This window comes from Xenopus tropicalis, chromosome 5 (assembly GCF_000004195.4).
Source record: "Xenopus tropicalis strain Nigerian chromosome 5, UCB_Xtro_10.0, whole genome shotgun sequence".
Lineage (NCBI taxonomy): Eukaryota > Metazoa > Chordata > Amphibia > Anura > Pipidae > Xenopus > Xenopus tropicalis.
This window is the reverse complement of record NC_030681.2, coordinates 119,244,381-119,259,372: the sequence shown is the minus strand read 5'-3', so window position 1 is coordinate 119,259,372 and position 14,992 is coordinate 119,244,381. Positions and strand designations below refer to the sequence as shown.

At 36.0% G+C, this 14,992-nt stretch overlaps 1 protein-coding gene across 1 annotated transcript in view; it reads left to right on the top strand.

Moving 5' to 3' along the window:
- Positions 1-14,992, top strand: part of nyap2 (neuronal tyrosine-phosphorylated phosphoinositide-3-kinase adaptor 2) — an 82,255-nt gene that overhangs the window by 14,608 nt on the left and 52,655 nt on the right. The window contains exon 2 of the mRNA XM_002937095.5: positions 3,510-3,747. Coding sequence (XP_002937141.3) covers positions 3,542-3,747 — 206 coding nt within the window. The 5' untranslated portion in view covers positions 3,510-3,541. The remainder of the gene's footprint in view (positions 1-3,509; positions 3,748-14,992) is intronic.

The window sequence follows — 14,992 nt, the reverse complement described above, 5'->3', positions numbered from 1 at the left end:
AACTATGGAAAGGCCCTTTAGATTACATTTTAATCATATAATCAACATTTTTTTAAATGAAATTATTTTTTTTCTATGTTAAAATATTGGAATCCTTAATGGAGGAAAATCCATCTTATTTGGTTTATTTAATGTTTCAATGATTTTCTTTAGTAGACTTGAGGTATGGAGATACAAATTATTGAAAAGTCCCTTATCCAAAAACCCCCAGGTCCCAAGCATTCTGGAGAAAATTTACAGATTGAAAACCAAAAAAAATTGGTCAAATAAGAACAAAACGTCACATTAGTTTTAATTACACAGTTAAATAGCACCTTTTTAAGACTTGTTTGGGTGGAAAAATAGTGACTTTTCTGGTTAGAAGTATTTTTACATACACTGTGCATTCATGCAAACCATAAAATGTGTTGTTTCCTTTTGTTCCTTTCACAAATTATTTTTGCAAGTTGGCAAAAACTACTGGTATATTTTAAATATTCTCAAAGGTAAATTGTTCCCATACAGGAAATATTACGTGCAGATTTTTATTTATTTTTTTACACTCCATCACTACGCAGCAGCAGCAGCAGGTTTAGGCCAATATATGTTAATTTGATAGTGCAGATGTCTCTATTTCCGTGTGATTAAAATACAGCAATAAATCCATAGTGTGGAAATGTTCATTAAGATAAGTGTTATTTACAGCAGACAAGGGGAATGCGTACTAGCTGAAGTGCTTGATACGTACATGCATTTGTTATATTGAAGTTGCTATAAATGAGACTTTTATTTAGGCTTCAGTAGTAATGTCCATGTTAGTCATTTTATTAACCACGAGCGGTGGCTCATAAGGACAACAAATCATGGCCATGCCTTTAAGTGAATAATTTAAAGTGACAGTGTCCTCATTTGCACATCTCTGGCTTAAATCCCTGTAAGGGCTGTTCTTGAAGTAAACGCTTCTCATTACTGACACAGGCTCTGCAGAAATGCGAATAAAGTGAAGGAACTGTAGTTGTTGTCATGTCCCAGATAAATAATTACAAGGAAACGTACTTCAGTGCTCCCCCCGATGCTTTCTATTGTAAAAAGGAAAATACTACTTCATACAGCTAATCCTTAATATCCTCAGTTATAAAGTGATATTGACCACTGTATGTGTGGAACAGAACATTCTATATATAGACTAGGAGACACAATTGATTACTTGCAATGTGAAAATAGTCTCATATGACAGTTAGCTCAGAGAGTACAGAAATTATGACTCACATGGCTTTTTGTATTTGACCTCAGGCTCACAAAACACATATACCCTATATTTGTTTATACTTACATTAACTAATTGCTCTTTGTTTCCTAATGCTGAACTCATACCTCATCCATGTCAAATATCCAGATGCATCATGGGCAACATGAATGGTCCAATCAGACCAATCAAAACCAGTGCTTGCCAGAATATTTCATTGCTTTAATTGCAGGGGAAATGTTTTGGTTGTTGCCTAGTTTAACTTATAACAAGGGCACAAAGATAAGAACACATTGGTGTATCAATCATTCAGCCATATTCCAAACATGGAACATGGTACAAAATAAATGTTTTTCCCAAAAATAAACTTAATTGACCTTTAAGCTGGGATTTCCGGTGTTTTTAGGAGAGCTCACAGGCATTTTCCACAAATATCACCCTAACTGGCCTTAAGGCTGAGCCTTCACTGATCTAAGAGCTCTGGCGGGAGTGAGCCCTACAGTGTAGGAATCACTGCCCCTTTAAAAGGCACATGTATCAGGAGAGCTCCTAATTTTTAACCATACCAAGTAAGATAAGTATTTGACTCACTGAACATATGTTCATATATATGTGTATGGGATGTACAGAGTGAACCATCTGCACTGGGAGGAAGTGTGCCCTGGTAGAGGGATGTCTTCTCCTTGTCCCAGGGATAATGATTGTAGTTCTTGATTCCTAGGCCTTAGTAAAAAAATTGCCCTATGGTAATAAGGTGTAAGTGAACTGACTCAGTTGGCCCTTGTATTTAATCTTTCTTCTGTCTGAATGAGACTTTAGACATACTAGCCGCTGTAGTTAGAGTACTGTTTATTAAACCTGTATTCATGTAGGAAGCATGATTTAAAATCAGAGACCACAGCTGAGCTGCATCTCTGGATTTTCATTGTCTTGTAGAATAGAGAAGGGTATGTATGTGAGTTATCTGTAAGAAATGACTAATTAAACTTTTCATGCACAACTTAGTGTCGTTTGTTCACTTTCTCATATATGCATACAGTTTTTTTTACATGATATCACACTGTGCAGCTTTATTATAATTTGACTATTTGTTTAGATGTGCTCTCAAACAACTGTTTTTTAATGAATAGGATGTTTTAAAAAAAAAACACCTGCTTGCCATATGGTGCCATAACAATTGCAGGTGAAATAAATTCAATAGGTCTCATTTACCAATGCAAAGTGTAGTCAAGTTGCCATGTATTTTACCCACAATGCAGCAATATTTTCCCCCATAATTGCAGCTCAATAGCAGCCTAGAGGCGGCACTGAGTCTTCTGACATAACTGCTGCATTAAAATATGCACTTGCACCTACACTTCAACATGAATCTAATGCAATTGCACTGAATATATTGGGGGAATTGTCATACCTTTTCATTTCCGGTGCTTGTCGTCAAAATTACATGTGCACTACATTCTGTATATTTTTTATATGCTGTATAATATGTTGACAGATAAAATATCAGTAGGATTTAAGCTGGCCATACACGGGCACGATGTCGCCAAGCGAGCGGATCTTCACCCGATATCCCCACCTACGGGTGGGCGATATCAGGGAGGCATGGGCCCCAGGCCAAATGATCGAATTCTACACGCGGCAATGGGCCAGTTGGTTCGGGAACCACATCAACGAGCCAATGCGGTCCCCGATCCGACTGGATTTTCTAACCTGGCCGATCGATATCTGGCCAATTTCAGGCCAGATATCGGTCAGCCAGGCCCCTCGGTTCTGCCCCTACATGGGGCGATAAGCTGCCGAATCGGTCCAAGGGACCGATATCGGCAGCTAAAATCGGCCCCTGTATGGGGACCTTTATCATAGGAATGAGGATTTGTATAGCTGATCTTTTCATTCTTTCCAGTATATGCCATGGTATGCATTGACAGAGGAAATACAGAAAGACAAAATAGTCTTGGGAATAAATGTACATTAAAGCTCTCTCTACAGATGGATGCAAGAGCCTTGGATTTGGCAACCTTGATCTTAATTCTTACCTCCCTTACAATATTTTACTAATAATTGTAATGTTCAGCCTTCATTCCTTGTCTGAAATCATAAAAACAGGTTTGATATGATTCTGATTTTTTGAAAATGAAATTATTGCTTCTTTATTTCTTGCCCCTCTATAGGCCTTTGCCAAATCAGACTGTTCTAAGCAAAGTATAATATTTTATAATATTTAGGTATGGCAAAAGATAAAAACAGAGTAATAAATATGATTATCTGTTTGTTTTTTCAAAAGAAGAACCGTGGCCACAAATTATCTTCTACAAGATGATGAATTCAAATGCAGAGGAAAATACTTTGAGCGCCTTTCTCCAGTATATTGAAGATATGGGGCTAAAGGCTTATGATGGTTTGGTGATTCAGAATGCTTCAGATATCGCCAGAGAGAATGATCGCCTGAGAAATGAAACAAATATGGCTTACTTGAAAGAAAAACATGAAAAGCGTCGAAAACAAGAGGATGTCATTAAACGGTAATAAGAATATTGCTTTTTAACTTCTGAAACATTTTGCAACATATGAGTAATAACTATGAATAACAGAAATGTTAATTCGGCGTAATTGTATCTTGGTGTAAATTTTGTTGGCTTAATAGTAAAGTAACATAAAAAAACATTATTAGGGAAAAATGAGCCAACGGAAAACAAAAAGAGGGCACAGGTCTGTGAACAGTTTTTGTCTATTCTATTCCATGCGCCATATTTGTTTGCATTGTGTTGATAACACTATTTATCACATTTTCTATAGAATTTTTACTGTGCACACAATTGTTTTGCAAACACAACTTGTTTCTTGCTTTTTCCAAATTTTTATTCTGTTTTATCACATACTGTCAATTGTGTGTTTACGGAGTATATCTAGAAAACAGCAACAGTGAAACAAGAAAGAAGAATTAGTGGCAACAATCTGTACTTAAACTACACACTTTATAGTTAAGGCATGCTTGCATTTCTATAGCAGATATACCATATACCACATCAGGTCTGAGGGGCAATGCATGTTTAATACATTAAACCAAAATATGGCCTGGCCTTAACAGTCCAGGATTCCACCAGTGCAGCATTCCCTTCTTGATTTCTTGAGTGCCTTCCTAAGAATTTTTGAACCTGTTCTTTTGTATATCAATTTAAGAACAGTTTAGCCATTATGACAAATATATTTCCTTATTTTTTGGAATAACAACAATCTCCCCTATGCTGTTAATGTTCCAAATGTTGTGCCACAGGCATAATGCCCCTGGAATCATATTTTATTTGTGTGCTGCTGTAATCTGTGCAAAGAACAAAGGCGCTGATTTATCCAGTGATTTTTGGATGAGGATTTTATCTGTCCCTATTTTGGTAAATGTTGCGTATCTTATTTGAGAACTTGTGTCACACTTTGCATGTAAACTCCTTTATAAAACAGAACATAGAACTGCAGTTTGTTTGGCATCCTTGACTAATTTAGAGTGAAAATATGTAAAAACATCTAATAATGTTTGCTGTCTAGTGTTCTGTAAATTTGACAATGATCAACAAAGATCTGTGGTTTTCTAAACTCTATCTGAATGTGCAACATTCTCTGCAGTTTCTTGACAGATATACTCTGACAGTGGCTATTTCAGAATGTCCTCAAAGGCGTACAGGTGAATCAGTAAGCATATGAGTTGTTCTAGTAGATCTACATCTCTTGTGGTTTGGTCCTTCTGTGTTCCCATGGGAAATATGCAGGGAAGGTTCATCACTAGCTGCGTGGGATGAGGACAGGGTTAGGAATCTTTCATCTCTTTGTTTAGGCTGCAGGGTTTACAAATACCATGGTCTTTCTACTGATCTAATGGCTTTTGACATAAAAAAAAAGTACTGTATATTTGTAGAACAAGACTGTAAAAGAATGTAAAAAAACCCAAAACCCTATACTTGTAATAGTTCTACAGACTATAGACACGCACAGTTATTTAAAGGTGACAATGTTAATGGAAATCAAGAACTCTCTTATTAAAGGAACAGTAACTTTAAGCAAACTTTAATGGAGCATTAAAAAAGGTGTACCATGTTGCACTATACTGCACTTAATGCCCCATTAAACCCTGCTCCTCTGACCAAAACATTTGAAACAGTGATAAAATAAAGTATTTTTGTTATGTGTTATATTGAAGAATATAATGGAACCGAAGAACCATGTAATTGTATGCTTATTTTCAATGCTTGGAATCTTCTGCTGAATAGATGAAACATTTAATCAGATTAAATCAGATCTCAGTTGATGTCCCTGTATAACAGATACATACTCATTATATATAATTTGTAGGAAACTCTGGCATCACTCTGGCAGGGGGGTGAATATATTAATGCGGACCTTACTATCTCTACATACTAATGGACTTTTCAATCATCAGTGATTATAGATCTATCTATCTATCATCTATCTATCATCTATCTATCTATCTATCTATCTATCTATCTATCTATCTATCATCTATCTATCTATCTATCTATCATCTATCTATCATCTATTTTTTGCCAAACCTCACTTTTAAAAATCACTTTTAAAGATCACCTATGGAAAATAGTGCACTGAAGTTCTATAGTATTGCCCTCTCCATACAAGTGTCCTGTAATAATTGTGAGCTATGGCTAAGCAAGGTTGTAAGAAGAGTAACACCAAAAAATGAAAGTGTTTTAAAGGAGAACTATACCCCCTGGGCTATAAAAGTCCCCTTAACTAGCACTGCCTTGACCCCCCTAACCTCTCCCTTATCGCATAGTTTCTAATTTTAACAACTGTCCATATCACTAACCCCAACCTAAAACAGCAGCTGCATATCTGGCCGACATCTTCTTAACAACTAAACAGTCTTCAGGACATGGACCCTGCTTGCGCATGCACAGTTTAAGCAGATTTTGAAGACACAAATTTTACCAGTGCAGGGCAATAGTACATATTACATTACTTTTATACTGTTTCATTTTTAGGTGATCTACAGAATACACGCTTTACTGGGGTAGCTTTGCCCTGTTTCACAATTTAATTACTATTAAGTGCATACTAATTACTGTATTAATAGCCTTAATTTTGAATGTCTTGTTTTTGAAAAACATATAAAAACATATAAAAGTGACATTTTATTAATATTATTTAGAGTATTATATTTAACTGATATCCATTGTATATTCCTGCCATTTGCCAGGTAGTAAGGACAAGGCTACCATGCCTTCGCTCTAAACCTTGGTCTGTGCAGATCACAGCAAGACAACAACATTAGTGATTTTGTGCCCCTTACTGCTCTAGTACATGAGTCTGGGTTCAAGGTAAATGACCCCTGTATGTTTCTGGCTGCCAAACCATGTTTCAGCTAAATTTGTTTGTATTTAGCTTGACTTGTGATTGTATTCAGTTTTCTTTGTGATTGTTTTCTCAATCCTACATACATTTATTTGATATCAGAGGTTACAAAAGCTGTCATTGGCAATTATGAACAATGCCTGGTTTCATGACTGCTACAAAGCAGAGAAAACATGTCAAGCAGTAAAGCACTGAGCGAAATTTAGAAGCTGTGTTGTCTACTATATCTGCAGTATGCAGCCAATGGTGCCTTTATAGTAACATTAGACAGAGCAGACTTTAATGGAGTGTTAAAAAAAACGTACCCTGTTGCACTATACTGCACATAATGCCCCATTAAACCCTGAAAAAATTAAAGTATATTGTGTTATGTGTTATATTAAAGAGTAAAAAAAAGTGTTAAAGAGTTAATTGTATGCTTATGTTCAATGCTTGGAATCTGCTGATGAATAGATGAAACATTTAATCAGATTAAATCAGATCTCAGTTGATGTCCCTGTATAACAAATACATACTCATATATATATAATATGTTGGAAACCCTGGCATTACTGAGGCAGGGGGTTGATAAAATAATGCTGACCTTAACGTGTCTACATACTTTTCAATCATCTGTCTAGGTGGTTTTATCGATCTATCTATCTATCTATCTATCTATCTATCTATCTATCTGAATATATTAAGGAATGGTGGGATATTTTTTGCCCAAACCTCACTTTTAAAGATCACCTATTAAAAATGCATAGTGCACTGAAGGTCTATAGCCACTGTTGCCCTCTCCATGCATAACTGTGCTGTATTAATAGTGAGCTATGTCTAAGAAAGGTTGTAAAAACTGCATTTATTAATCATGTGAGGAAATAATGCATCTCTTACAGTAACAGGAAGCAGTGTGGGAGTAAAAGGCAGAACTTTGTCAATTAATTGGCTAATGTGACCAAATATGTATGTGTGCCCCTGGTTTGTTTGTGTGCCCCGTGAATTGTATGATACAGGAGGTGGCCCTTAGCACTTAAAATAGCAGTTGTCTATTTAGGATTACCCAATGGCACATACTGTTAAAAAAGTATATTTTCTTGATAATGGTTTATTTAGAATTACATATGCTGTTTTAGTTGTTTTATGCAATATATTGTTATCAAGACCTACATTGTTTAGAGGTATAGTTTTCCTTTAATACTAGGCATCTCTGGACATCTCTGGATATTTGATCACACCTATCGCTGGCCTTACTCAAAAATGATTATTTCTCCTGAATTAAGAGCACACATAATCCAGCACAAGCAGAGGTGCAAATCTCCAGGGATGATTTATACTTATTTGTAGCAGGTTTTAATGACATGGCATTCTGACGCTGTGATATCGGACTAAAGGCTTCTCACTAAAGCTTTGATCCATGCGATTTTTCATGAAAAATGACAATCAATGTGCCCTGAATTGCTGAAAAGATTAATCCTATTTTTATATGGCATGCGTGTTGCTCATATGATAAATAATCAATCATTGTAAAACCATGATGCCTACATTCCCTCGTTCCACAGTTTCAGCACTTCCCATACAATATACTAGGAAGTACCTACCAGTGGTTCAGGGCATTCTGTAGTCTCTGAAAACACTGCAGAAATCAGATAATTGAAAACCATCATCAAGGTACAACTGTTTTTTCAGTGTTACTGATATCATATATTCATAAAGCAACAATAGGAGAGGATAAGAATCTGTTATAAAGTGATCCCGACCTAAACAGGATTTGTATCTCAATAAGTCTCCAGACTGATGTTCTTCTATATTTTGTATAATATCACAATATGAGTCCTAAACTACTCCAGCACAGTTGCCAGAAACACTATTTCTCCAATGGCGAAATGTGGAAAATCGCTGCAAACCATGCCTGGGGAAAACATTTGCTCATTACTAGTTACATAGTTAAGATGGGTTAAAAAAAAGACTGAAGTCCATCAAGTTCAACCCTTTCAAGTAAACCCAGCACACAAACCTATACTGGCCTATCTATACAGGCATTAACAGAATCTGCCATTAAACATCACTAGAATTGGGTCTATTAAAAGGGAAGCCTTGATTATCTGGCTCCTCAGTTGTGTAGACAGATGAAAAATAAGAGTTCATCATTTCTGCTTTTTCCCCGTTCTCATCAACCAACTTACCCCCCCGTGATAATAAGGTTCCCACCCCTTCTTGCTTCATTTTTTCACATAATTAAAAAAAAAAAATTGGATTCTTTTTACTCCTAGCTGCAATACCCCTTTCTATATCTATTTTAGCTTGCCTGATAGCTTTTTTGCATGCTTTATTTGCTTCTTTGTACCTGATGAGATTTTCTGCTGTCCCAGCTAACTTGAATGCTTTTGAAGCACATTTTTTCTGACCAACCTCAACACTAACAATGCCAATGATCATCTTTAAAGTTATGCTAAGCAGTAACACTTTTTATTCCTTGAGATCTACATTTTTTATAAAACCTCAGTAGAAGCAGTCGGACTTATTGCCCTTTCTATGCTTTCATATTCCACTGCCTGTAGTCAGAGTACCTGCCCCCCCCCACTCTTGCCGAGTTGAAAGCCCTGTGCTTGCAGGTTATTTGTAGCCAACAGTCGGATGCTGAGAAGAGGCGGAGTCAGGTCTGACTGTGCTGCATGAGTGCTTTCCAGAAAAACAAGGCAGACAGACAGCTGAGGTAAACTCCCAGGGAGCCTTGTGCTCTGAGCCCTTTGCCACTGCTGTCAAATCTGCTGTATTATTCCCAGAGCAAACAAATCAGTCTTCTAATGCATCTGCTAAAGACAATGTATCGTTCATTTTATTTTTCTAACAAGAAACACGGTCCATCACTAATATTAAGTATTAGAATGACTAAGATGGGCATTCTGGGGCCATTTAAAAAGCTGACCTCTGCACTTACTATTCTAGGACAATAATCAGAAAACCTATACAGGTGTGGAATCTATTATCTGCAATGCCTGAGACCTAAGGTTTTCCAGATAAAGGATATTTTTCTATTTTAGAGCCCTATTCCTTAAGGCTACTATAAAATAAAAATATTTAAACATATTAAAAAAAATAGGATTGTTTTGCTACCGTTATGGATTCATATAGCTTAATTGTCATGAAGTACAATGTACTGTTTTATTATTACAGAGAAAAGGGAAATCACTTCCTTCCTGACCTTCCTCTAATTCTGAGCTTTCTGGATAATAGGTTTCTCAATAAGGGGTTCTTTAACTTAAACATAATATATCTTTATATCTTTAACATAAAAAGACTACCATGACCAACTGGCACAGTATATATATATATATATATATATATATATATATATATATATATATATATAGACAGTAAGTTGGTGCACACCACTAACAGTGGTTATACAGGTATAGGACCCATTATCCAGAATGCTCGGAACCAAGGGTATTCCGGATAAGGGGTCTTTCCATAATTTGGATCTCCATACCTTAAGTCTACTAAAAAATTAATAAAACATTAATTAAACCCAATAGGATTGTTTTGCATCCAATAAGGATTATTTATATCTTAGTTGGGATCAATTACAAGGTTCTATTTTTAAGGTTTTATTTTTACATAAAAAAAGGAAATCAGTTTTAAAATTCTGAATTATTTGCTTATAATGGAGTCTATGGGAGACGGGCTTTCCGTAATTCAGAACTTTCTGGATAACGGGTTTCCGGATAAGGGGTCCGATACCTGTACCTGGGTGCAAGAGCAAATGTAGTACAATAAAACAAAGACAGGTACTGTCTTTTCTCTGCCTCCTGATGAAAGTCCCTGTGGGGGACTTAAACGTTGAGGTCTGTAATGTTCCTTTTTCACATTTTGTAATAAAATTTACCTTTTTATTCAAATAATTCAAATCCTGTAAGTGCTGACACTTTTTTTGTTTTATACATATACATATATATATATATATATACATTATATCCCAAGAGAATTTAGTATAGATGCAGACTGGATCAATCATTAGGGAGAAGACAGAATGCAAAGCTGACATGGCAAGCCGAGTGTTCTGCACTGCTCTGGAATCTTAAAATATTGCATTAGTACAACAAATGCTTACATAGATAGACAATTATATTAAACATGCTTTCTTTACTGAAATACCCTCAATCTCTTGTAAAGTCTGAATTTTAATTCTGACATGAAAAGATGCTGTAGGTCCCTATTTACAGAGTCCTATATTATAGTTGGTGCAATAACATTCCCATCAATGTTGGAATGTCTTATTTATACTTTTTCAAAATGTTTCTGTCGTGTCCTATTCTGATGTAGTAATTAATTTCAATTCCTCATATTAATATATTGATTATTTATCCTTTCATTTAAAAAAAAAAAAAAAAACAACTCCTGTCAATATTGGGGTGCAAATTGGATGCTTAAATTATTTATAAAAAGAGAGAATGGTCAAGGGGAATCAAAGAAAGATTGGAATAAATCGTTTTGGTAAAAGCTGTGTATGTATATATATATATATATATATATTCACAGTTGGAAACGTTTTTTAAATTTGATAACGTATAACTGATACAAATTATAAAAGTGATATAAATGGTCATGTCTGGTGGCAGCCATTTTCTATTCATTTGAATGCAAAACTAGCTACCTATGATAGATGTTGGTACCCTCAGTAGAAGATTGCTTAGTGTACAGACTTGAGGTGTGTATATGGATCAGCAGAGGCAAGCAAATTCTTTTGTCAGCCCCTCTTTCCCAAAATAGATTTCATTTTTACATGGTATAAATGCTTGAATATTATTATTACATAATGCACTGGCAACTGTAAATCTTATTCAGACCAGATACTATCCTAACAACATGCTCAACAACTCATTGTACACAAGATAATGGTTGTGGACTTGTTATGCCTTTCATTCATAGTGACCAAAGAAGAGCTGTATGTATGTATGTATGTATGTATGTATAACTTTATTTATAAAGCGCCACAAGGGTAGACAGCGCTGTACAATCTTACAAAATACAAAATTACACACAGGGAGGACAAGTGTTATAATAAATAAATACAATAAATATATATAAATGCACAGGGAATAAGTGCCATGTGGTATGAGACACAGTAGGAAGGAGGTCCCTGCCCCGTAGAGCTTACAATCTAAGAGATTTGCCAAAACTTCCTGTTCACAATATCTCTTGATGACAAGGCAGGATACAGCTACAGGTAATGCTGACAATGTAGGCCAGTAAGTGTTATGACACAATATGCATTTTGATCGGTAATACATGAAGTGGTGATCAAACCCCAATGACCCAAACAGGTTTTATCATATTAACTATCTTCCAAATATGATATATACACAAGACATCTCTGACGTTTATAGAACCTAAATAAAAAGTGTATTAACTTGAAGACAATGGGCACATTGAAGAAAAGCAGAACTATTTACATACAAACACATCCTCAACTGCCATCTTCAACAGGGCATCAGTCTCTGCTTGTTTTGCCCCAGTTCATTTGTCTTTGCACCCTGACTTACCTAGTGAAATAATTCTTGGCTTCTCTTTGAATCTATTTTTCAGCTTCCTTTATCTCTTACCCTTAATGACATCAATCTCTGAATATGTCTTAAATGTACAGGCTTTGACCTCGCTGCCTGAAATACAAGCTCTATCATCTTTTTGTCCATAAAAAACAGCCTTTTCCCTTACCTTCCACTAATTAGCGCCAGTAAACCTTTTGTTAATCAGAAGGTATTTGGAGATGATTTGAAACTTAGTAAGCTGTGTTTGGAAACTAGAACAGGCTAAATGCCAGGGAGGGCAGTGACAACAGTTTAGGTCCAGAAATTCAGTGTTAGTCACAGCCGGTAGTGAGCAGTAAACATGGCAAGTCAAAATTAAATATAGTAGAAGAGTGCTCCCAGAATGCTTGAGGTGAGACTCGGGAGTATACAATGCCACCATAATGAGATACTATGATAGTGAGCCAAGAAGTCATACTTTCAGGTGAAATGGGGTCAATATGTATGTATGTATATTTTTATTTAAATACTGCTGCTTCTATACGCAGCACTGTACAGCAGAACAATAAATTAATAGATCAGTAAATATAAAGTATAATTACAATCAAGATTGAGAATAAGGTCCCTGCCCTGTAAAGTTTACAATCTAAGTGGGTAGGTAACTTGCAGACACAAATTGGAGGGTGTTAAGTGCTGAAGGTTGCAGTGGTTGTCACTGTATTGTAAGTGCCAGAACAGGGTCAAATGTTATGTGTGTGCCCCAAGAGATCTTTAAGTTCATTTTTGAATTTTCATTGAGAAAAGATTTTCTCCAGGGACATCATTCCAAATGTAAGGAGCAACAAGGCAGAAATATTTAAGATGGGAAATGGCAGTAGTAATGGGATGTGAAACCAAACAGTTGCTTTGAGAGGAGTTTGCTAGGAAAGTATGGAGACACAAGAGAAGAGATGTAGTAAGGTGCAGAGGAATGAAGGGTTTTGAAGGTTAAGAGATGGAGATTGTAAGTTATTCTTTGTTTTATGGGAAGCCATGATAAAGACTTGAGCAAGGGAAGGGCCTGTATTCTCTTGGATGAGAGAAGGAGAATTCTGGTTGCAGTATTTAATACAGACTGTAGTGGGGAGAGATAGGAGTTAGAGAGGCAATATCACCACGTCTATGATCTGTTAGAATGTATGTACCATGCCACAGCTAGGGCAAGCAGTATGGTAGTTTTCTAGTTTTCTGCTTCTATGTATAAAGAGAATATGCAGAAAATACACATGCTCTTCACTCAGACATTTTTTTGTATCTTTGTAACAGCCCCCACACAATGCTAAGTGCTCATCACCTTCTCACCCTTGTGAATCCTCACGAATAACCACCCACCCTTTGCTAATTGCTAGCAGCTATGCTCACACAACACAAAGTGCTAACAGCAATGTTTACACATTAAGCATTCACACTGAGCTTCTCACTTGAATCAGTATGGCAAACATGATTTATATATCGAAGATCTGCACATTTAAAAGAGTAACTGTAACAAGATACAGCCAAAGCATTCTTATACATCATACCCCCCGCAATGTCCATCTGTAAATATCAAGTAATTCAAATCTGAAATGGACAAGAACAGTCTTTGAATTTCTAAAATACAGAAATATTTAAAACTCTACCTCTAACATAAAAGAGTATATCATACTACTGTTACAAAATATTGCAGGAGTGAAGTCAGTTATTACATGTATACCATGGCTAGTGGATTTGTACCTTTTACCTCATATGTCCATGAATTTATTCTCACAACTGCAAATCTTAGCAGGAAGCTCAATCACTATAATAAACCAATTATTAGTTGAAACCATTTCTTATGCAGGTTTAGTGAGAACCCTACAGCTTTTAAAGTTAGACACCCTGTTGCTTCTCAATGAGTTTGTTTTTGATTCTCTGTGTGATGGCGGTTAAACATTGCCCTCGGGACATGAGCAGATTGTGTGGTCTTGTCGAGTCCCCCCCCCTTAATTATTAACCCTTTGCTTGTGAGACATTATTCCATAAAACATTGAAAGGTCACCGACTTTACTTTTATTCTTGCCAACTGTAATAATTACAGTTACGTTTGTACAGTGTGTACAGCGAGATGGCTTAATTTATTGTGGAAAGCTATGAATATTTTCCAGCATGACAGGAGGACCTCCACTTAGAAATTCTTACATTGACTTGCAAAGAACTATGGGTAGATGCTGACTATTTCCACTATCCTCCTCCTGATTCCAACAGCAGTTATAATGCCTGCATGCTAAAGCCCTAAATGTAAAAGGGCACACCATTTTAGCCTGACCTACATATGCCTTTTAATCAAGAGTTTGTTGTTTTAGTCTCAGTTGTTGCGCATCTGTTGTCTGTGCTATATCCAAGTGTAGGAATGCAGGTACCTGACCAGGTATTGTAGGGCAACCAGTTTATGGGTATATTATATTAGTGTTATTTGTTAATGTTTTTAATCATCTATGTACAACAATAGCTTTAAACAGCAGTTGTAACAGTCAGTAATATTCAACAAGAAGGCACATTTCTTAGAGCAAACAAATAAACTGAAAGCTTCTTTGTAACCTCACTGCCCTTTAAGCAGGATAATCTTTTAGTTCCAGAGATTGCTGAATGATTGGGATTCCTGGAGAATTCCACTGGTGCTTTCTAATGCAATCACCTCTTCTCTCATACACGTTAAAGCTGGGGGCAAGTGTTTTCACCAAACATTGATTGTGTATAGTACCTTTGTTTCTTGATTGTCTGTTTCTATTTTATAATAATAACAATAGTGCTTTAGTCAGGCAAGTAGATGGCTTATGAAGGAAATCAGTCTGTGCTATGCTTATATAAGGCATAAAATACAATG